Raw genomic sequence first — 24,613 nt, forward strand, 5'->3', positions numbered from 1 at the left:
GGAGTTAAGGGCGCCAATACTTCTATAGCGCCGGCCCTGGCCCCTGGCATTCTTGAGTAAAATCGTTACTAAAATATAGTAACTAGTAAGTGTTATAAGGTAAATGAGTACCTATATTGGCATTCAAATATTTAAATATATTTATTAAAACTTTTATTTAACAACATTTATTGTTTCAAGTATTATTTTTGAAATCCAAACTAAATTAGGACCAAATGTATTTAATTCTATTAAAATAAATTCTCTATAATAGGTAGTATAAATTTTTGGTTGCTCAAGAGACTTTATAATATGGAAGTTTCACTGTATTTGAATACAATTGTATTACATTGAATACCTAGTGGATTATTGTTAACCTCCCAAAAGTACCAACTTAATCCAATTTTCTATCAAAAAGACAATTGTTTTATAGATACCTAATTTTAATTATCTGACCTTTTAAAAAAATACATATCAGTTGTTTATTTTTTAAAATATAAATCAATGTTGTAAATTAATTTTTATAGTTAGGTATGTATATCTATTTCATCTGTATATTTATCCTATTTTTGATTTTAAACAACATTGCTGAGGACAGTTTATTTTGGATAATTTTACCCAGAAAATGTTTAAGTAGATACAAAAAATAGATTATGTGTAAACTGTAACATGTAAATGCCACATTGTTGACCATTAAAGTGAATAAGTATAAAAAAAAAATAGGTGAGTAAGTGGATAGCACTCTGCTGTACATAAGACTTTGATGTGGGTCACTATAATGGATATTATGTTAAATTTAAAAAATTTGATCAGTCGATATGTCTCTAGAAACTAAATTGCTCAAGAACTGTAACAATACTTTGAAAATATTATGGCATATAGGAAACTATTAAATAAACATAAACATTAAATAAGAAATCCTAAGTAAATGGGTGAATATCCATTGTTGGAAACATTTGAACTTCAAATGCTCATAAACAATTAATTTAACTGGTAAACTTTTTTTTCAAGTATAAAAACTTAACAAGAATTTTTAAGAATTTTTAAATCTGATATAAAAAAAAATTAATGTATTTTAACTCAAAATTATTTATAAATTGTAAGGATTTTAACAAATTTTATCAAAATCAGAAACTCATAAAAAATAATCAAAAATGTACGCTCATTTTTTTTTTAAAATATACGCTTATGAGGAACCTTATATTACATTTTCATCTTTTTTAACAGACTAAAAAATTATTTATTATAATTTAAAAAAATAGAAAAATGGTATAAATACTAAATAGCTCAAAAAGAACCAAATAAAAAATATTTTCAAAATTTGATGATACGTATAAAAACCTTTTTTTGCTTTGGACTACTTATCAAATACAGACACAAAAAAAACACATTATTGTAAAATCAATACATTCACCGCATATAATATAAAAAGGTCTATCTATCTAGGTCCTAGGTAATGCAAATTTACATTATGAAGTAGGTATAAAGTATAGTTTATTAGTATTTTATTTAACTTTCAAATATAGGTACAGTTAAAAAAGATAGTAAATCCACGATCTACCCATAATACTTAAAACAAAAAGGTGATAGTAATTAACTAATCTAGTCTGTTATTATTTTTAAGTAGGTAGGAAGATATTTTGTTTATCCGATGGTTAATTTAATTTATGAATATAATATTGAATTCCAGACTTTGGATGGACAATCATACTAAACTAAAAAACTTATATTATAAACATATTTCATTATTATGTGCCTAAATGGTATTTTTACATTAAAATTTTTATTAAACTATTAAAATATAGTTATTTTTATTTGAAATATTGTTTTTAAATTAGGACACTTATTTAAATTGTTATTTTAATTAAATTATTATTAATCAAAACATATAAAAAGATTCTAATTTCTTTTCATTACCTATTTTCGATATTATTGAAGTTCTAAAATGTTTTTTATGGACTAGGTATAAAATATCTTTAAATTATTATTTGTTTATTTGTAATATTTATTAACATTTAATAATCATAAGCTTTTTAACAAAGTAGGTACCTATACATATATACATATATATGTATAACAAATTATACTATTTAGGTTAGTTTGAAAATCTAAATCTAAAACATATTTGGAAATAGTAAATGAATATAAAACAATATAAAAAAAACTTTAATAATGATAAATTATTTTTTTAATATAAAAACATTTTAGATTTAAATACACCGTCGAATAAAACACAAATCCAAGACAGTGGAGTTTTTACGATTATTAAATCTCTTTAGAAAAATAAACTTTTACCATAATTTATTTTATAACTTGGAATATAAAATAAACTTGGGTTGTGACATAGACCTTTAAACTAGTTTATCGGTCTATGTTAGGGGCCCTAAATAATATTCTTACTTTCAAATTCACTAATCACAATAATATTAAAGCTAACAACAGTGCCAATGGTTAGCACATTGGCACCCTAGGGCAATAATATTTGGCAATTCAAATTTTTAAAACTAGATATTTAAACATTTGCCACCCCAGGACACTCGGCACATTTTTACCCACTTGACACGGCTCTGGCTAACAATAGAACATTGTGTGTAGTTAGCTTAGGTCTAGAGTTATGTACAATTTACAATTTAATGAACATTTTTATGCCCGTATGCAGAGTCAATTTATATGGCACATAAATTGACAATGCATACGGACATTATATTATTTAGAATAATAATGATAATAATGAGTATTTATAATATTTAGTTAACTCTGAGTGCTACTGATCCTCCATAGTTTAGTATTGGAATTCCTTGATTAATATTCTGTATTCTGATCTGTTCTTTAACTTCACATTTAACTGCTTCCTATTAAACAAATGAGAAATTTCAAAATACCAAAACATTAATGTTTAAATTACATATTATTTCTTTTGAACCTAATTATTAATTTATTTTGTGAATTACTATTATTTAATCACAATTTATGACTGAACAATAACATCATCAACAGCAATTTTATGGAGTTTTAAAGGTTATATTAATATTTAGTACTATATAATTAAATATTCTCATAAACCATAGCCATATTATCATAATTTTTTTCTTATAATTATATAAGTTAAAACTAGAGATCATTATAAATGTCCTTTGTTTCATAAACCTAGTACTCTACATTTATATGTATTTTAGATAACAATATTATTTTATAATAGTAAAAACAGTGGCATAAATACATATTGTAAAAGATAAAAACATTTTTAGTATCTATATACTTACAACATAATTTAATTAATGGCATATTATTATGTTAGGACTGTAGACCACCGATAAATAATAATTAATATAATGAGTAAACTCAAAAAAATAACTATAGAGTAAAGAAGACATAGGTAATGCATAATAAGAACACAGAACTTTTAGCAACATATTTATTAAATTTATATTGGACATTAAAATGTTTGTGTAGCATACCTACTTCAAAAGGATGCCTATGATGTGGTTTTGGTATAATTTAAATAATAAAACTTACAATTTTTGGATGGTATGAATTTATGATAGTAGATGAACAACCGTTGATTTTTCTTCTTCGAAGATGACTTCTGTGTTCTTATACTTCTAAACAATGAAGCCAATGCATAAAACAATGGTAATCTTATATAAAATTAATTATTCAGGTATTCAATGATAGATACAAAAATATAAATAACAATACATATTATATAAATATTATTTACTTACCATTGCTCAGTTCTTTTTAGCCATCAAAAACAGTATTTAATTTTGGGCAAAAATGTTCTATACTCAGATTCTGACATTCTGTATTATGATTGTATAGAAAAGCAATCCTCGTATCCTCGTGGTTGTTTTTTTTTTTGTCCATATAGGAATCAGTCTATATCAAATATCTAAGTATAAAATGTAAAAATGCACATAACGTACCTAAATATTAATGTATTCTATGCCTAAATAGACTAATGTATGTATTTAGAATGAGGTAAGAGACATTGTGGAACACATTTACACATACCTTAATATTTTCGATCACATTCTTTTGACGATAATATATTCTATTAACATTTACTTTTATTTTCATAAAACGTTTGGTAGCCATCATAAATTCACAATTATTATTACTGATTTACCTACCTTTATTTATTATTTACTATCAAGTACCAAAAAATAAAATGTTATATTAAAAATATATTTAAAATATTTATATCTAAGGGTGTTAAGGACTAAAAAAAGGGGGCTGTGATAGATTTCCCGATTTTGATAACGAGGTGGTAGAGATTTCAATAAAATATTTTGGTCCTAGGTGCATTGCACCCTGTGGCGGACTCCAATTTTAAATGACACATTTTCATACTATTTACTAGTATTTACTATTTATAATCAATGCTGATAACAACTTAAAAAACTGAAAGAAATTGTATTAAATTTTCAAGCTTTTTGACCGACTGAGAATTTAATTATCATTACTTATTTACAAAAAAATCGTAAATGTTAATTGTCAATAAATATATCAAAATTACTCAAAATATTTTTAAAATTATGCTTAAACCAAAGAATACTAAGTATTGAAAATGCTTAAATTTAGTGAACATTTTAAGTATTTATCTTAAAATTAAGATCAAGCACAAATTACATCTCAAGTTGAATTATTAAATATATTTTGGCTGTGGTTCAATATTTTCTCTACAATGTGTTTTTTTTCTGTCTGTTATCCACTTTTGGTAGTAAAAATAATTCGATTATCAGCTACTTTTAATAGGAAAGTGAATCTAGTTAATGCATTAGAAAGGTCAAAATTGAAAATTCACAGTAGTTTTCAAATGCGTTTGGAAAAACAAAATTAGACAAACTTAAGAGGAATCTTGTAATACATTTTCAAATCTTAGATTTAAAAAGAAAATATTTAATGAATTTCTAACTCAAAATAATATGCAATTTTTCGTGATTTTTACGTATTTTGTAAAGATTTGAACTTTAAATGCGTAGTTATAAAAAAAATTGTGACTGGATTTTTAATATTTTCAACTGTCAATATATTGTATTATTGTAACAATATATTAGGAGCTTTATATTAAATTGTCAAGCTTATTTACCCAACAAATAAAATTTTATTGACATTCATAGAAAAAAAAACTAAAATTTTTGAAATTTATAATGTCCGTAAACCGTTTAAAACACATCAAAATATTTTGAAAATGTTATCGTGTATATAAAATGGTAATATAAACAACCAGTGAACATTTTATGTTTATACGGCATGTGTTTTAGAGTTACACCAAAAACCAAAATAGATTATTCATAAAAATTCCCGTTTTTTCTTAATTTGTATGTTGTTTTTTCATGTGCTTTTGAAAACTATTGGGAATTTTTTAATTTTGAGTTTTTAAACCCCCAAAGTACCAACTAGATTCACTTTCCTATCAGAAAAGATGGAGAAATTCGAAGCAGTTTAGCTGTAGCAAACGGCGACGACAGACACAAATAAAAAATGAATAAATAAATAAAAAAGAAAACACATCATTGTAAAGTCTGACATTAATCGCTCCGCTCAGAATCTAAAACATATTATTAGATACTAATTATTATTTTTTATCACGGACTGTAGATTGTAAACATTGAACTATATAATATTATAATGATTATTCTGTGGTTCAATGATTGTAGATTGTATATATAATTTCTTGTTATCAATAAAAGATAAGTCATTGCCCTTGACTTACTTGATTTTTTATGGTGATTGCTCGTGACTACAATATTCGTTGTCTACAACTTACTGACTACTGAGTGTACTGCATAGATAAGTTTACCTGTAACCTGTGTACTGTGTAGTGACTGATAGTTAATTTTGGTATTAATTATTAGTAGGCATTTATTACTCACATTTATTAGATAAAACAAAACTCTCCACATGTTGTTTTTAGTTACTTGTACATTTTAATTTTCTTTACGGTTTATAATTTTTTTAACAATATGAATTTCCCTGCACTTAAAAATGATCGTATTTTGCGAGCAGCTAGAGGTGAAGAAGTCGATCGTATTCCAGTATGGGTAATGCGACAGGCTGGTCGATATTTACCTGAGTTCAGAGAATTGCGATCGCGTTACGATTTTTTCACTATATGCCGAACACCGGAGCTCGCTTGTGAAGTCACTCTGCAACCAATTCAGAGATATGACCTCGATGCTTCCATCATTTTCAGCGATATCCTGGTGATTGTTCAGGCATTAGGTATGATTGTTGAAATGCAACCTAGTGTTGGACCTGTAATTCCAGATCCTCTCAAGGAACCTATAGATTTAGACAGACTAAACCAATCAATTGATGTTAAACAAGAATTAGGATATGTATTTGAAGCTATAACATTGACTAGACATCGATTAAACGGCCAGGTAAATCTGTAGAACATATTATCATCTCGTTGACATTAAAGGTGCCAAAAAGTGTTGGAAAACCTATTCAATTAATCTATAATTAATGTCTGTAAAGACTGTGTCTATAAATATAATTTTACTGAAAAATAACTAATGAAATTTAGTTCAGCCATTCCAATTTTGTGTTGTCAGCTTTAAAATTAAACTGAAATAGTTAATTGACGAATTGACCTATGATAACATTTGAAAGTAAAAAAATTATCCATGTTATATCGTAGATTTTTACAATACTTAATTGTTAAGTAAGTTATGAGCATTTTGAAACATAAATATTAAATATTTTCCACTTGATTAAAAATTTAAATATTGTGAAAAACCAACGCGAGAACACGTCATATAATGTTCTTTTCTTCAAGTATGGTAATAGGTCAAATTCACTTTAATTTTTAAGTTGGGAACACCTGAACACCAAATTGGAACTGTCAAATATAAATGTTAGTTAGTTTGTTATATGTAAGACCGGAAACAACACATGTGGATACAACATACTCTTAATGAATAGTATTGTTTTTTAGGTACCTCTTATTGGATTTACTGGTGCACCATGGACACTCATGTGTTATATGATAGAAGGAGGTGGCTCCAAAACTATGTCAAAGGCCAAAAAATGGTTGTACAAATATCCAGAAGAAAGCAAAAAACTATTACAAATCCTTACAGACATTATAGTGAAATATTTGATAGAGCAGGTGAATGCTGGTGCTCAAATGTTGCAAGTGTTTGAATCAAATGCAGAATACTTAAATTCTGAATTGTTCGACAGGTATTCAAAATAGTAAAATAGAAAAAAAATATATAATTGAAACAAATTGCTATGTAATATTTTTTTTTTTTAGATATAGTGGTCCATATTTGTCAGCCATTTGCTCTCGTGTTAAAAATGAGTTGAAGGGTAATAGTGTACCGATGGTGGTATTTGCGAAAGGAGGTCACTATGCTATGAAACAATTATCTACTTTTGACTATGACGTTATTGGCTTGGATTGGACAATTGACCCTGTTGAAGCTAGGAAAATTGTTGGTAATAATATAACTTTACAAGGCAATTTAGACCCTTGCTCTTTGTACGGTCCACCTGAACAAATAAAAGAAATGGTTAACAATATGGCATCCAAATTTACAAAACACAGATACATTGCAAATTTGGGTCATGGTATCTATCCTGATGTAGATCCTGAACACTTGAAGGCTATGATTGATGCTGTACATGAATGTTAAGAAAATCTATGTACTTTTGTATTGGAACCATACCAGAAATGTAATTTCTATTATTTAGTTGATTGGGTTAAATGGAAAATATTTTATTTTTGTAATACAATGTTATGTAAAAAGTAAAAGACGTAATACTTCATTCAAATATTTACATTTATCTACCACCTACTTTATGTATCTGATGGGTACATCATATTATATTTTTGATTGTTTTACTCAATATTTCTGGTTAATTTTTTTCTTTTTGTCAAATAATTCTATTTAAACATAAACATAAATAGGTAAGCTATAGGTATACTACTTAAATGTTCTAAATAAATTGACTTGTGATGTTATAAACTATCCTATTTTGACTAAACTATGGATTATCAATTATCACCTCAAAAATCTAACTAACAAAATCAAATTTTGAAAAGTTGAAAAATAATAAAAATATTCATTTTCATTGATTATAGTAGGTTTTTCAAATAATGGATTATTTATTTGAACCTTTTAAATTACATTTTTTTAAGTTTGGTAGAGGTAGAAGAAAAAAATGTTGATTAATTAACTTTTTTTGGGTATATTTCGCTGTGCATATGGAAGTCAAATCATATTATATTTTCATTTTTAGCCATCCCGTGTGGCGTTGCCCGTGAGACTCACTTATGGTTATGTGAACAGTATATTATCAGGTTATCACTGTGGACACAGCGAGGTGGGTGACAAAATAAAACCTATATTACTATATTAGTATATCTTTGTAATTGAAAAAAATGGTTATAAGTGTATCTTAAATAGTTTTGAAGTCATAGTTCTCCCGGGTTTGACCGAATCACAAATCGTACTGCCAAAACCTAACCAAAAAGGTAATCATATTACTTTTCTATATCTATAACGCAATGCTGTGTTTATTATATTGGCTATTACCCTTTAACTTGGAAATTTTCAGGGATAATAATGATTCCATAACCCAACCAACCTCCTGAAAAAGTAACTTCTTACCGCCTTATAAGCTTACTCCTAACATTATCCAAAGTATTCGAAAAAGTTCTATTAAAAAGGCTCATCCCACTAGCTATTATGGCAAAAATTATCCCCGACACTCAATTTGAATTCAGACCCAATAACTCCACCATTCACCAACTTTACAGAGTAGTTGACACTATTTCAGCTTCTCTAGAGAAAAAAACATTACTGCGGTGCCGTCTTTCTGGACGTTGCACAAGCGTTCAATAAGGTCTGACTTGATGGCCTACTTTTCAAACTTAAAAAATTTCTGCCTGCGCCTTACTTACTATTGGTAAAAACGTATTTCAGCGACCGTACTTTCATCGTACTCCAGAACTCGAACCACTCAAACTACTTCAACGTCTTAGCCGGAGTTCCCCAATGCAGCGATATTGCTCCCTTTCTCTGCAATATCTTTACGCACGACATTCCTAAAACTTCTTTTACTGAACTCGGTTCCTACGCGGACGACACGGTAATTGTGGCTTCCAATGAAAACCCAATCATTGTTTCTAGTGACACACTGACACCTGAACATATTTGACCTGTGGACAAAAAGATGGAAAATTAAAATTAACGAATCCAAGTCCTCCTTCATTACATTCACCCTAAGAAAAGAATCTTGCCCCTTAGACACAATTAACAACATCCCAATCCCCTCCTACTCAGAAGTTAAATAACTTAGTTTCATCCTCGACAATAAACTAACCTGGAATCCTCACCTAAAAGCCCTTAATACCCGTTTCCAACTCCTTAGGCCCCTACTGAAATCTAAAATGAATATAAATACCAAACTACTAATTTACAAGTCCTTACTCAGGCCACTATGGACCTATGGCGTTCAATTATGGGGTGCCACTAAACCTTCTAACACCCGTACAATCCAAGCCTTTCAGTCAATATGCCTTCGTTTAGTTTCATCTGCACCCTGGTACTTAACCAATAACTATCTCCACAAAGATCTTAAAGTCCAAAATCTTAACCAAATCTCCAAATTATATTACACCAGGTTTCACAATAAACTTCAACAACACACAAATCCACTAATTTCTATATTATCAATGAACACACTCCCCGATAACCCGCACCGCAGACTTATAAGCATAGAACAAAAGTTTAAAAGACAATGGTGTAGAGATGTACTTCTTTAGTAGGCGAGCAGAATAAGTGCTGAATGTTGTCACCAGGTAATACCATTCAAATTTCAATGTTTATTGTTTCATGTCAACCTATTTTTACAGTCAATTATCAAACCCTCTTATTTTACATAAAAAATTGTACAGATAGTAGATATATTTCAATATAATAAGTCATAGTTGATCATACAGATTTTTTAGGAGTATTTAATATATTAATATATTTTTGGGGTTATTTTATTTAAATTTATTTCATTATATTTTTACGGACAAATCGGCGTGATTGTATCTAGCCTTGTAAAATAATTCGTATATATAACCTGAAACCAGACTACCATTAATAAACAAAAAAAAGTAATCAATTTCTTGAAGATCCGTTTGACCACCTGTTTAAAATATGAATAACAGAAAATCCTTTCTTATTGCTCATCTAGTCCATCTAGATCACTAAAGGAACCACTATTCCAAATACCAAGTACGTACGTTTTGTATTTTAAAACCAATATTGTATAATTCAAATAAATATTGCTTGATAGATGGCACCACTATTGTATTCTTACAACACCTTATTTTCCCCTTTAGGGATTGAATTTCTAAAAAGTTCTTTCTTAGCGGACGCTTACATCATAATAGCTACTTGTATGCCAAATTTCAGCCGATCCGTCCAATGGTTGGAGCTGTGCGTTGATAGGTCAGCTTACAGTCTTATATAATATAGATAATCAAAACCCTTTACTCATAACCCCCCTAACCACAGAGTTTAAATATATATTTATTCTATGTACATATATCTAGTTTTATTTTTGTACAAGTCTTTAAACTTATTCTGTGGTTCATAAACTAACTGATTTACCAATATTAAAAAATAATAATATTAAGTGCACAATTATAAAGATTTCAATAATAAAAAAGATGTATTGTTGAAGTACCTGGGGAAATAATACTTTTGACCCCAGAATAATTAAATACACTTATACAAGTATTCTAGCAATGAAAACAAGGCATAAAAACTGTGCTGTCTACAGCATTTTAAACTTTATAGAGATGTATATCAACATACAAGGATCTTCTTACATTTCTCTTAACTCTGATACTTATAACTTATAACTATATTTCAATTGCTTCAACATTTATTTAAAAATAGGTCGCTAATACTCTTTCAAAGCCAAAGGGGAGGGCCACCTCTTTAATGTGTATGATTGACTAGCAACAAAAATATATCTAATAAAAGTTATCACACAGTTGAAAAGTAAGAGCAAATTGCTTCACAGAGAGCTTATCTGATATCCTATAATAGCACTTTTTGAAATCAAATTAATTAATTTCTCAGTTTTTATACATTCCCATCTTTAATATTTAATTGTGAAATTATAAGTTTCGCCCAAAAATCACCTGGTGGATTGAATTAAAACTAAAATTTAGGATTGATTCAGATTTTTAAAAAAATTAGTGTCCATTACTCACTAAAAATTATTACACTTGCTGCATTCAAGGAATATACTTTTTTTATAATTAAATTAATTTTATGTGACAGTATATTTGTCATTTAAAAAAATGTAAAATAAAAATCATGTTAAATACCATAAAAAAATTAATTTTTAAGCCATCAGTTCCACATTAATTTTTTTAAATGTATATGCAACAATAATAATACATTCAAACGATATAGTTTACTTTATCATAAAAGTGAAAAATGTAATTTTTTCTTTAAGGTATTTGTAAGCAGTGATTTCCTGTCATTATCCAACATACTCACAACATAGACTGTTTTAATAGATGTGTTCTATTTCAAACCTACTAGTTGATCTTGAGAAGTAATAAGAAATCAGAAAACATTTGTAATGTTATCATTTAACTTTATTTCAAATTCCCTCGTTTTTGATTTTTTCTCATGAAGTTATATAAAAAATATTTCCATTCTAGGAGACAATCTCAAGTAGACTTAGTCTCTAAATTAGATCAATTATTGATAAGAAATATAACACACCTATCGAGCTTGTGTAAGACAAATACCGAGAATAAAAAAAAAAGTTCCTACTTGACCTATAAGAATTTACTAGTAACTATAAGAAACAAATTCTCATATCATAACCCCATAGTTTAAGTCAAAAGATATAGGATGTAATGACCAAACACAATTGTTGGATAAAGAATTAATACAAAATAGTAATTCTGTTTAAAATAGAAATGATTATCATTTTTTATAAAATAAAAAACAAGTAACACTAAAAATGGAGTGTACTAATGTATTGATCAGCAGAAAGCAATTAAATTATATGTATCCTTTAACTTTTGAATAAAATAAAAAAAGAGTAAATATATTAGGAAAGAAATACTGTATCAGAAGTCTAATTTTTTACACAGATTATCAAATTTTGTTTGCTCGGTGTCTTATTACGGAATGAGTACAGATAACTCAGTACTGTATAATATATGGACTTTTAAAAGTGAAAAAACATTAGTGTGAAGCACATTGAACATTTCGGGTGGGTCCATCTTCATCATTGTAAGCCTCACGTCTAGATTGTCTCCTAGAGTCATATTCTGGATCCATCTCTACAAGCGATACTTCTTCAGAATTCTCCGGAATAGTTTCAACCGGTCTATAAAATTAAAAAAAAAATATATTATATATTACCGTTTAAATTGTAAGCAATGTATGAGATATTAAGTGAGCTTGATCAAGCCAAAACATTCATAATTGCTTGACATTGTCGTTTCTTACCTAGGAGGAAGACACGATTCAAGCAGAGGCACCTTTGCAGATGACAAACTTTCAGGGAAATTAACCAGGAACTGAATGATCATACGACCTTTTTCAAATGGGTTCTTATACTGAGGCATACCCTCACCAACAACACATTTGACATCACCGTGTTTCAAAACTTCACCTATAATTTATTTATTCATGTTAGCAATACTCTCCAACTATTATTTAAATAATATTTTGAATTTACCGGCTACAGCAGTAATAACCAAAGAACGTTCATCTAAAGTCTTTATCACTTTCTGGAATCCACACAATGCCTCAACTAGTTCAATTTCTAAACGAAGAATCAAATCAGTTCCACTTCTCCTGCAATTACAAGTATAATAAGAATAAATAGATTACAATTTAATTTTGTCACAAATGCTGCTGTTTACCATCAAATTAATATAAACACTAAATTGTGACTTACTTATATAAACGATGTTCTTTTTCATCCAATACAATAATTATATCACCAGGTTCAAGTCCAGGTTCTTGATCACCTTCTCCATTAAATGTTATTTTTTGTCCATCAACCATGCCTTTGTCTACATTTACTTCCAAAATCTTCCTTTCACGAGTAACCTAAATTGATTATCAAATAATTATTTACATGTTGATAGGTTCATGTTTAAGTTAATATACCTTTTTTCCATTACAATTCCTACATCTATCTTTGGGATTGATGCGTTCACCCTGTCCACGACATTCACTGCACATAGACTGTACTTGTTGTATCATACCAGGTCCCAACTGATGAATTTGCACTTGAATTCCACTGCCTTGACATCCTGGACATTGCTCTACTGCTCCTTTTTTACCACCTCTACCTTCACATTTGTCACAAATAACATTCTTTTCTAATGCTAATTTTCGTACACAGCCATTGTAAAGATCCTCAAGAGAAACACTTAATTGATGAACAACATCTTTGCCTTTTTGAGGTCCATGACGGCCACCACGACCACGACCACCTCCACCAAATTGACCAAAGAACATGTCAAACAGATCCATTGGTGAAGAGAAGGAGTTACCCACTCCACCCTCTTTAAGTGCTTGTTCGCCACCTTGGTCATATAAACGACGTTTTTCTGGTGTGGTTAATACTTCATATGCTTGAGAAATTTGTTTGAACTAAAATTCAGAAATAATTAACATATGGTATAATTAATAGGTACATCAAAATAATAAAGAAACTAGAATATATACTAATGCAAATATTTATTTTGAATAAAATCAAGAATTCATAATGCATTACCTTTTCACCCTCATTTGGGTTCTTGTCAGGATGGTACTTCAGAGCTAATTTTCTATATGCTTTTTTAAGCTCATCATTCCCACAATTAGGTTTAACGCCTAAAATATCATAGTAAGTTGTTTCTTTAACCATTGTTATACGATTTGGTCCAACTAATTAAGTCTGAAACAAAAAAACAATGTTTAAAACATAAATTAATGTATCTAAAAAATGTAACTAAACAACTAAAATACCTAGTTACTAAATTTTGTATCAACAATTAATGCAATATCTGTCTTATGCCCCTTGGCCCTTGATCAAGATATAAATAAATAAAGCGATAATTAATCCTACAATTAATTTAACAAAACAGTAGAAGATTATTATGAATATTTTAGTACCTACCTAATAACTGTAAGCGTGGTTTTTTTTTGTATAAATTATATGTTACCAAAGAAGAACAAAATTAATTGTCCCATGATTGTGTGTTATGAGCAATTCATAAATTATAATTATATAGGTATAGGTAGGTAGGTAATCTAAAAATAATATTTTGAGTCAACTAATTAATTATTGATTGAAGTAACTATTTTTTTCCTATTTTGACTATATGAGTAAAAAAATGTAGTACCTAAGTGTCTAAGTAATTTTTAGGATACCTGTGTAATCAATCCCCAAAAAAATCAAAAATATAATGTTTCATCGTTTGTCTATTTATTTTTTTACAATAAGTACAAGCGCTGTGAGAGTTGATGGGTTAGAGACTTGAAAGAAGAATCCATCCAGTGATGGAACTTCTTGACAGATTTTATTAATATACCTACCTAAATTTAAAATAAATATACTTTGGCAAAAATTTTTCTTTTAACAGGTTTCAGAAGAAAATATTTTTACCAAAATAACATAAATTAAATTAATATTCAAATTAATAATTGTCAGATCTCAATGATCAATACACAATATTATTATTTAAATAATCCTTTAATGCAAAAATAATAGGTATATCATGCATATTTATGGGCAGACATATTTGTCTTAAAAGAAATAATTATGTCGGAAATTATATAAAAATATTTAAGTAGGACTGAAATTTTAAACCAGCCAAATGACATGAATGCACACTAATGTTAATGACTGTAACATAAATTTAGGTCCTATCAATGGTACGGATCTGAATAAATATGTATCTAATATTTAAGCTATACTTTAGAATTATAATAAAATGCTTTAAAATTTAAATACACCACATTATTTAATCATAAGCCGGTTTGAAAAAAAGTTTATAAAACAAAATATAATTATTCAAATTAAAATTTTTGATTGATTATAAAATCAATATTTATTGCGCGAAGAATAAAACAATCATATTAATGAGTGAATTATGTCAATGCTCGGGACTCATTAGTATAATATTAGAATCGTCAATCAAAAACCACGATTTAAAAAAAAAAAAAAAAAACTTGTAAGACGAGCAAATCCAAAATCAATAAATTACTCACACCATACAAGTGTCACAGACAACGAGAGATGAGTAAGTACTAAGTAGCGATAAAATCGCAAGTCATCGCTCATCCGGACTATATTATACTTTTCCAAATCGAAATCGAAATTAAAAATTTCAACAGCAAAACCCCGTCTACACGGAAATAAGCGCACGCACGCACAAGCACAAACACGAGTACATCATTACACATTCGAACTTGTGTAGTTGTGTGTGTGTATATATGTATACACACAAAGCGCATACGGCCAAAACGAAGTTTTCCTTTGTCAATGCTCGCGAGTCCGCGACAACCGACCGCGGAATTGCGTGAATCGTTTCTGTCCCGTAGAACTCGGGATGGTCCGAAAACCGAAACCGAAACCACGCCACGCCGAACACCGCCGAGGGGGTGTCGCACGCGCCGAACAATGGCGTTTTCCTGAAATCATCGGACCCGGGGACGACGGTCGAGTATTGAAAAAAAAAAAAAAAACAATACGCGTTCGGGACCGCTCACCGCCATCGATCCGGTACACTCGATACAGCGCAAAAACCGTGGTTCACGGTCATTGACGAAGGCGGGGAAGGCAGCACCCCGGGCGCGAGACAATGGCGTTACATCCGCCAATCCCACATTATTGAACGGGTTTATCATTTTTACCCTAAAGGTACTCACCTTGTCTGTGCTGCGACACCGGACCACGGCTACGAGATTTTCCGGCGTTTCTTTGAGGATATACGTCCGTAGGTAACGTCCACAGTCGTCCCGTTCTATTATCTAATGACGAACGTCGTTAGCACGCGAAACAAGTGTGAAGCGACGCGCGTCCGTCAATACACGACTGCGTAGCTACGAAATCGGATTGAGAAAGGCCGACAAGTACGACGTTTTATCGAATGCGGAATGAGTGTGTAGTTCTAGAACGTTCGTGCGGCGGCGGTGGTCGCGTTTGAACGATATCTTGCACGCAAATACGCAAACGCATACTCCTTGACATCGGCCGAACGCTACCCGAACGCGCGCTGATTTCCCCTCGAATCGCATGCACTGTGTGGCAGCCGATTAAACAACACTACAGGCCGTCTGCCGTCCGGTACTCTGGTAGTGTGGTGTCACTGTATAATGTATTCTGTGACTCTGTGTTATCGGTGTATGACAGTAACCAGAGACCCTAGATAAGTAGATGTTTTAAATTAAATTTGTCATGGTATACATAAAGTAAATTACTCTATGGTTGTAGACTTGACACGGCTATGACACAGCTGCAATATAGCCATATTCTATTATTCTCTGTGCAATTATTATTGTATAGCCTGCATTGCACACTCTTTAGTAGTTAATTGCATGAACTAAGATAAACTATCTTAGTTCATGGTTTATTGTATTCTGTAATCAGCTGAACTTATTAGTATGAAATGATAAATAATATTTGATAATTAGATATTAATAGTTACATTTTTAGAAAATAATATTATAAATAAATAATAATGAATAATAATAATAAATATTAAATACTGAGATGCGTAAGAACCCACGATACTACGATAGTCGATGAATCTGAATAGTCTGTAAAATAGTTGACATTGACGATTGACTAAACCTGGGGCGTCGGCCAATGAGTACTGAGAAGATTGATGTAATATTTTTTCTATGACTGCTGTGGACTGGTAAGTGGTAACTGGCGAGTAATGAGTATGATGATCATATAAATTAATAAGATGTATACTATATTATGTATATATTATGGGTACTATATTATGCCCAATGGTCCAGAGTCCAAACGTGGTAACTTGGTTATCTGTGAAGATATCGAGTTGCCCAATATTATTGTCCGACTATAATAGCACCCGGCAGCCACCACCCACTATTAGTTACAGCTTTTGTTGAAAATTGAAATAATACAACATTACAATAATTATTATTCATCGTAGACCAAGCATACTCATAGAGAAGAATACAATAGAATTGCGTAGGTCATGGCACGCCATTAGTAGAAGAAAAACACGCAAAAAAACAATAAGTAAAAAATTCAACCTATAATTTTAATTGTATTCATATTTACAATAAATTATGAAGACGTAAAATAAATTAAAATTATGTGTGATCAAAACACGAAAACATGGTTCGTGTTCAGCACACTTCTTGAGTTGGTCCTTATGGTAGGGATATTGGATACTACAACTGGCTAAACACGATGTAGAGAAGAGTTCTACATCGTGGGCGTTACTGCTTTTCACCACAGAATAGATTAAATTCATGACTAAATAAATTCTATGACTATTCTATCTTAAATCCATATCACAGAATATATGAAATAATTATATAATAATTTCATACATTCTGTGTCCATATCATCTATTCTGTGTTTCACTATAATTATAGCAGCGCATCGTAGATCTATGGTACTATGGTAGGTACATGAAATGATATTTAAAAAAGTGTTTTAGATTTTAACAGTTGGTAACACTATTTGAGAATTCGATAACAACAACAAACTATCGAATCGATTTTTATTTTTATATAATCACTTATCAGTTATCACTTTAGTTCACTAAAGTCGGAAAGTGCCAAGTGGAGAGTGTAGACTGGAAACTGACTGACTCGGACTGCTTAATATTCTGGCTTTGAACGTTTTGGTATTCAGATTCTGATGTCTGGTCTATTATCTTAGTGGTTTTATTTATAGTTAATTAATTTTCATAAGTATAGTAATTCTATCGTGTATTTATGTATATTATATTGATGCGTGGATCGTTTATGCACTTGCGCCTTGCACACTTTTGTGACTGAATTTGATATGATATAATATATAAGTAATACTTATTGATTTAAAAGTAAGTTCGTATAACATTGAATTAATTAACATTTTTTTCCAATAGGTATACCCAGATCTTAAAATGGTAAAAAATTCCAGGGGGACTATAAATGTCTTCTTATAGTTTTAAACATTCCAAAAATAATTTTGTATAATGTTTTGTGTCTTTATGTATAATATTGAATGTAAATGTAATGTATAAACAATGATAGTGGAAGCATACTCATCCCACTTTTAAGTTTTAACCCTTAATAATTTTAATCCTAATTTGTTAAAAGGAACACTTTTTAATCACCGTCATAGGTAGGGGGACTGTGTCCCTTTGTACCTCATCATTTCTAGTCTTTAACCCCTGAGTATACCTAAGTATGTAATAGTGACCATTCTAACAGTAACAAATATTCATTATTTATCTTTTTTCTATAGTATTCATACAGAGTGAGCCAGAAAGAGCGGATAAATGTAATAAACTGTGATAACTTATAGAGTGATTACAACCTCACCAAGCATGCTCAGCTCCATTCAGGCGTGGACTGGTAAAAAAGGCATATTTGAAAACATGTAGATTATTTATAAAATCCCAGAATCCCAGTCAGTCCGCACCTACCCCCATTTTTCCTTTAATAAAGAACTTATACAAATTCTGATTTTTGGAATTTTTAAAATATATATACTAATTTTTTCAAATTCTTGAATTTTTTTTTACTACTCAAGTTTTGTACTCCTGTGATACAAACTTTTTTTTCAATTGAGACACTTCTTTTTACTGTAAATTATTTAGTGGGTAATTTTTTTGAAAATTTTGTTGCACTTAATTCAAATGAATAGTTTCTTAATCATTAATATGTTTGTACTAAGGATAATAGTCCTTAAAAAATGGTTTTACAAAAATATAAAATAAACGTAATATTGGAACTAGTATTTAATATATTTGGCCCATTTTTACAAATTATTAATGTTGATAGATGTTTGAATCACCATTGCCCCCATAACCTATAAACCAATTAATGGTTTTATAGGCCTTTCATCCTTAGATTACAAAGTTAAATCACTTAAAAACTATTCATACAAATTTTGATATTGATGTCAAATTTTTCAGAAAAATTACCTCTGAACAATTTACAGCTTAAAAGGAGGTTCTCATTTGTAAAACAGAAGTTTGTATCCTCTCAGAAGACAGAATACTACTTAAATAATACAAAAAATGCCAAGAACTTGAAAATTCCGAAAATCAGATTTTAAATAAATGTATTAAGTACTTATATAAGAAAAAAGGGATGTTAACATGCTTGGTGAATTACCCGGGATATTAATCAATAATTTTAATTCAATAAATACTTTTTTTTAAATTAAAATATACCTAATTTGTCAAATCTTTCTGTTACACCCTGACACTGACTGGTGAAAAGTTTGTTTTTTAGTTATGAGTTTATGACTGTAGCTTTCTCGGTTCTTTCCTGTGCATAACAGTTTTTGCTACGTTGTACATTTGTAAGACGGAGACAAATTTCAAATTAACCATCACATTCTGTACAATTTATTTTTCAAAATCCTGCATTGAATTTATAACAAATAAAATATAAATGAAGTAGGTACAAACTCATAATAATACATTGTAGATGTTTTACTTAATTAAATATAAGGTTATTAAATCAGTCTCATACGTCCTATCTTAGACATCATTATTGTTTATATTATACCTGCTTATTAATAAAAAAAATTGCTAAATTTTGCTATTTGACATTGCTTTATATATATTATTATATTTTATCATCTTAAATTTGTTATAAATATATTATTTTTATACAACATATTATTATACATTTATTATTTTTCAGAAATATAATATCAGCTGAAGAAATGGCTTCATATATGTTTCAAAAAACTATAACATCAATTTGTACATGTGGCTTACAGAAACTTTTACCTGACCTGTTTTTCTGTCGTCATTGTATTACACTTCGTTGTGACTTCTGTGTTAGTCATGAAATTGACACAACTTACTGTCCTCATTGTTTTGAAAATCTATCATCAACCGAAGCCAAACATAAGAAAAACCGGTGTGCTTCTTGTCTAGAATGCCCACGCTGTTTTAATACTCTTTCAACACGTTCATATTCTCGAACACCTGAACCAAAAAAACCACCTCAAAAAATGTATTACTTACTCTGTTTATTTTGTAACTGGCGATCACATGAGCCAAACATACCTGATCAGCCAACTTCTTCAGGTAACTGGCCAGTAAACAAAAATCCAGATGATGGTCGTATACTGGATTTAATCAATTATTATAAGTCTGTTTCTTTAAAAGAAGTATTTGATAAGCAGAAAAGGAATACCAAACATTATGGTCGTAATTATATGCATTTTTTGGAAAAATTTGGTTTAAATGCAATGATGGCTCGGAAAAAAGTAGGATTTCCCAATTTTCATACAGATGGTACTGGTTTTAGTACTTCAGAAATTAATCCATCTGAAGCCATTGAAAATGTTCCTGAATTATCTGCAAACACATTTGAAGATATTGTAGATTTGAAACAAATTTCAACTTTAGAACAACGTTTTGCAACTCCCGAACTTCAAGCAGAAAATACTGATGATCTGTTTCCAATTCGTAAACATCTTAGAGTAAAACATTCTTTACGTTGTCGTGTATGTGAACATAACGTTGTTAAACCAGAATATAATGCTGTAAAGTTCAAAATCAAACATTTAGCTTATTATTATGTGCCAGAAATAAAAATAATCAAATGTGAACCATTACTAGCCGGTAAATGGAGTTCCTTGGTACTTAAGTTATGTAATCCATCACAAGCATCTACAGCTGTACGTTTTGAAAAATTAGATTTAAATGCTATAAATATAATTAGAGAGCCAAGACGATTGGAAGGGGAAGATCTAATATCTACACCCAAGCAATTGCCGGAACCAATTCCTATTGTATTAGAATTACAGGGTGATATTATAGTTCCGGAAGGTGAAATAAAAATTGCAGCTAGAGATGATACAGCTGAATATGATGATACAAACGAAGTAAATACAGACAACGATGACCCAAAATATGTATATTGGAGAAAAGGCAACAAAGTTGCATTAAAATTTGAAGTAAAGCCTAATGAAAATATTAAAAAAAATGAAAATGTACAATTAGGATTTGTTATGCATTTTATGTATTCGGATACAATGTTACATGTGATTAATCCAAAACAACCTCAAACTGTATTAGTGCCTATAAAAATTGTACTGAATTTACCTAACTCTTTTTAATTTTTTTATTCAAATTCAAATTAAATTAATTACATTTGATATTAAAAAAATAATGATATATAATTTTCAAGGATATAAAAATAGTCTTGTAATTATGAATGATGAATATGAAACAAATAATTAGGTATTGTACTACTTATAAATAAAAAAAAAATGTTAAGCTATTTTAAAGATTAAATAATATATTATGTATATAAATTATTAGTTAACATTGTTTACCTTTATCAATATTGAATCCAGAAAATATTTAATAATTAATTTATTGTACTATACGAAAAAAGATATTTTTTAATATTCTTAAAATGTTAAAGAATAAATAATTTATAATTGGAATAAGTTATACAGCATTAATTTAACATTTATTAACTATTAAATAATATATTAGTTTTTACATTATATACTAAAAATTGTATGTGTTAATTTTTGAATATTAATTATTTTATTCTAATGTATACTTTAAATCAAGTATATATTGCACCAAATATTGAATGTATATATTTAATTAAAGTGTAACGAGTTCAAGAAAAGTTTCTTTTATTTTCAACATAGTTCGGGTTAAAGTTTGAATATAAATAAATTCATGTTTTAAATACAATTGGCCACCTATAAGCTTATGACAATTTTGGGCCGGTGAATATGTAAAATGACACTTAGAAATAAAAATCTCGATGGGCCGATACCAATACGGGCCTGTAGATATGTCATTAAAAAGTTTGAAATACTTCTTTCTGAAATTATACCTAACAAGTAACTAATTAAATATAATACACTCATTTTTTCGGAAATTAAATTATTTACATAATATTAAGTTTTTAAAAAATGTATTTTTTTATGACAAAACGCATTTATAATTTTTATTCAAAATCAGAATATTTGTTGAAGTACTTTGGTGTATGCAAATTTAATTTTGTAGGAGTAGTTTATGAATTATAACTTATAAGTATGATTAAAGATATACCTATATGATGTATTATATTACACAAATATGTATTTATACAACCAAAATATTATGTGCTAAACAGCTCAAAATTTTAAATATTGAATATACTAATGGTATTTATTTATTTAAATTATGCCCTTAAGCTTATGACATAACATACAATATCTTAAAAATTAAAAAATTCTTTTTTATAAAATATGTATGTACCGAAATTGATTATTATTAATATTTAAAAACAAACTAATGATCTTGAGTACATAGATGAAATATAATATAATATGTAAAATCAAATATAAATAATTTAATTAAAAATCACATTAAACAAATTTATACCTTGCCTAGATTTATTTATCAAGTCACAATGAATATATTTAAATATGTATTTACACAATATTGATCGCTCCTTGAAATCAGTGCACATATTTTATTGATTACAGTATGAATTATTTATGAGAATCCTATTGTTATACATTTTCAATCCTTAGCTAAAAAAATTAAAAATTTTACAATTTTTTAACTACAAAATTATTTGCAAATTTTTAAGATTTTGTCAACATTTGAGCTTTAAATGTTAAAAAAAAATCTGGCCAATATAATTTACATTTATATAATTTTTGAACTGCTATTATAAGAACTTATGAGAAAAATTGTAAGCAGTGGCGTAGCCAGGATTTTAGAATTGAGGGGCAAAGCAAAAAAAAATCTGCAACCGTTTTATTATCTTATAAACGAGGATATTATTGACAATACTGAAGAAAATTTAAAATTTCTCATACACATAAATGATAAATAGCTCAAAAAGAGTCAAATTACTTTGAAAACTTTATGGTACGTATATAAAAAAATGCAAATATGTATAAGCATACGGTTAAAATATCAAGTAACTACTGTTATTCTTTCGTTAGTTACGCTAAAAAACAAAATCGATATTGTCGAAAACTAAAATTAAAAATAGTACATATACCTGTTTTTCCTTAAGTTTGTAGTTTAAAAATGGTTTTTGGTGCAACTCTAAAACAAATGACCGTAGGTACATGACATTTTGACTGATTGTTAATATTAGCATTTTCTATACACCATAACATTTTCCAAATATTTTGACTTTTTTGAGCTGTTTACGGATATTGTCAATTTCCATTTTTTTTAGTTTTTTTTTCTATAAATATCAATAAAATTTGTTTTGTTGGTTAAAAAAGCTTGAAATTTTAATAGAAGGCTCCTAGGTTATTGTTTCAAAGGCAGATGAAAAAAAAATAAAAACCCTTAGTCACAGTTTTTATTTATAAGCATTTAAAGTTCAAATCTTGACAAAATACGGAAAAATCACGAAAATTAGCAAATTATTTTGAGTTGAGAATTCATAAAAATTTTTCTTTTTAAATCTAAGATTTGAAAATGTAATACAAGATTATCAATAAGTTTATCTACCTTTATCAAAAAAAAAAATTTCTACAAGAAAATCAAAATTAATTTTTATGAGTGTTTGAAATTCATATTTTTACAACATTTGATATTCACTCGATTTCTCATGTGATGATTTTGCTATTTTGTTGTTATTCAAAAACAAATAACTGTACATACATGAACATTTTACTAAATGTTTATATTAGCATTTTCCATATACGATAAAATTTTGAAAATAATTTGACTCTTTTTGAGCCGTTTACGGACATTGTCAGTTCTCAATTTTCTTAGTTTTTTTTTCTATAAATATCAATTAAATTTATTGGATAAAAAAGCGTGAAAATTTAATATAAGGCTCCTGATTTATCATTCTAATAGCAGTTGAAAAATATTAAAAATACATAGGCACGATTTTTTTTTATAAGTAAAGTTCAAATTTTGACAACATTTATCAAAATAAAATAAAAATGAATTGGGCCTCACACACAAAAAATGTGTTACACGTCACCATCATGTGTATATTTTATGAAAAATATATATTGATAAAATTTTCAAAGCTTGTTTTGACACTTTTGAGCTGGTTACGGACATTTTCAATTTTCAGTTTTTTTTAGTTTTTTTCTTTATAAATGTCAATCAAATTTTATTTGTTGTGTCAAAAAAGCGTGAAAGTTGATTACAAGGCTCCTGATATATTGTTACAATAACAGTTTAAAAATATTTAGTATAATGTACCTATCAAAATTTAAATTTAAAAAGGATTTTGTAACTAAAAACTTAAAAATGTATAAAATATTTAACTTTTATAACTAATAGGATTGATAATTTAATATAAGGTTCCACATAAATTACTTAATTCACAATTATATTATCATCAAATATAGGTACTTGGTAATATCATTGGCTGACAATGCTGACTGACCGTCTTCACTTAGTTTACTCTTCGCTCAGACTCGTTTTTCATATACA

General features: G+C 28.5%; 3 protein-coding genes and 1 long non-coding RNA gene across 6 annotated transcripts; 2 read left to right on the top strand and 2 right to left on the bottom strand.

The window, feature by feature from the left end:
* Nucleotides 1–1,195: 1,195 nt before the first annotated feature.
* On the bottom strand, nucleotides 1,196–5,688 carry LOC132943794 (uncharacterized). The gene is made up of 4 exons (XR_009664371.1): nucleotides 3,994–5,688; nucleotides 3,705–3,871; nucleotides 3,496–3,581; nucleotides 1,196–2,831 (listed from the first exon to the last, which is right to left on the bottom strand). It is a non-coding gene; the product is annotated as an uncharacterized LOC132943794 (long non-coding RNA).
* A 14-nt stretch (nucleotides 5,689–5,702) lies between these two features.
* Nucleotides 5,703–7,844, top strand: LOC132943793 (uroporphyrinogen decarboxylase). The gene is made up of 3 exons (XM_061012895.1): nucleotides 5,703–6,368; nucleotides 6,926–7,173; nucleotides 7,247–7,844. Exons 1-3 carry the CDS (start codon nucleotides 5,949–5,951, stop codon nucleotides 7,626–7,628), a joined length of 1,050 nt encoding a protein of 349 aa, XP_060868878.1. The 5' UTR covers nucleotides 5,703–5,948; the 3' UTR covers nucleotides 7,629–7,844.
* Nucleotides 7,845–11,918: 4,074 nt separating this feature from the next.
* On the bottom strand, nucleotides 11,919–16,100 carry LOC132943792 (dnaJ homolog subfamily A member 1). The gene is made up of 7 exons (XM_061012894.1): nucleotides 15,894–16,100; nucleotides 13,756–13,917; nucleotides 13,143–13,631; nucleotides 12,928–13,082; nucleotides 12,706–12,824; nucleotides 12,474–12,639; nucleotides 11,919–12,351 (listed from the first exon to the last, which is right to left on the bottom strand). Exons 2-7 carry the CDS (start codon nucleotides 13,885–13,887, stop codon nucleotides 12,207–12,209), a joined length of 1,206 nt encoding a protein of 401 aa, XP_060868877.1. The 5' UTR covers nucleotides 13,888–13,917; nucleotides 15,894–16,100; the 3' UTR covers nucleotides 11,919–12,206.
* Nucleotides 16,101–16,514: 414 nt separating this feature from the next.
* On the top strand, nucleotides 16,515–22,463 carry LOC132943790 (dynactin subunit 4). Of its 3 annotated transcripts, XM_061012892.1 has the most exons (3): nucleotides 17,746–18,052; nucleotides 18,460–18,569; nucleotides 19,872–22,462. In XM_061012892.1, exon 3 carries the CDS (start codon nucleotides 19,894–19,896, stop codon nucleotides 21,298–21,300), a length of 1,407 nt encoding a protein of 468 aa, XP_060868875.1. In that variant the 5' UTR covers nucleotides 17,746–18,052; nucleotides 18,460–18,569; nucleotides 19,872–19,893; the 3' UTR covers nucleotides 21,301–22,462. The 3 variants fall into 3 exon arrangements, with proteins under 3 accessions (XP_060868876.1, XP_060868875.1, XP_060868874.1); XM_061012893.1 differs by lacking the exons at nucleotides 17,746–18,052; nucleotides 18,460–18,569 and adding an exon at nucleotides 16,515–16,885 and having other exon boundaries at nucleotides 19,872–22,463; XM_061012891.1 differs by lacking the exon at nucleotides 18,460–18,569 and having other exon boundaries at nucleotides 17,747–18,052; nucleotides 19,872–22,422.
* The last annotated feature ends 2,150 nt before the right edge of the window (nucleotides 22,464–24,613 follow it).

This window comes from Metopolophium dirhodum, chromosome 4 (genome assembly GCF_019925205.1).
Source record: "Metopolophium dirhodum isolate CAU chromosome 4, ASM1992520v1, whole genome shotgun sequence".
In the NCBI taxonomy this organism is placed as follows: Eukaryota; Metazoa; Arthropoda; class Insecta; order Hemiptera; family Aphididae; genus Metopolophium; species Metopolophium dirhodum.

Coding starts and splice junctions, on each gene's coding strand:
- LOC132943793 (XM_061012895.1), top strand. CDS start 5,949: ATGAATTTCCCTGCACTTAAAAATGATCGTATTTTGCGAGCAGCTAGA. Junction 6,369..6,925: donor GACATCGATTAAACGGCCAG/GTAAATCTGTAG, acceptor ATTGTTTTTTAG/GTACCTCTTATTGGATTTAC. Junction 7,174..7,246: donor AATTCTGAATTGTTCGACAG/GTATTCAAAATA, acceptor TTTTTTTTTTAG/ATATAGTGGTCCATATTTGT.
- LOC132943792 (XM_061012894.1), bottom strand. CDS start 13,887: ATGGTTAAAGAAACAACTTACTATGATATTTTAGGCGTTAAACCTAAT. Junction 13,632..13,755: donor ACCCAAATGAGGGTGAAAAG/GTAATGCATTAT, acceptor TCTGAATTTTAG/TTCAAACAAATTTCTCAAGC. Junction 12,825..12,927: donor AAAGAACATCGTTTATATAA/GTAAGTCACAAT, acceptor TTGTAATTGCAG/GAGAAGTGGAACTGATTTGA.
- LOC132943790 (XM_061012893.1), top strand. CDS start 19,894: ATGGCTTCATATATGTTTCAAAAAACTATAACATCAATTTGTACATGT.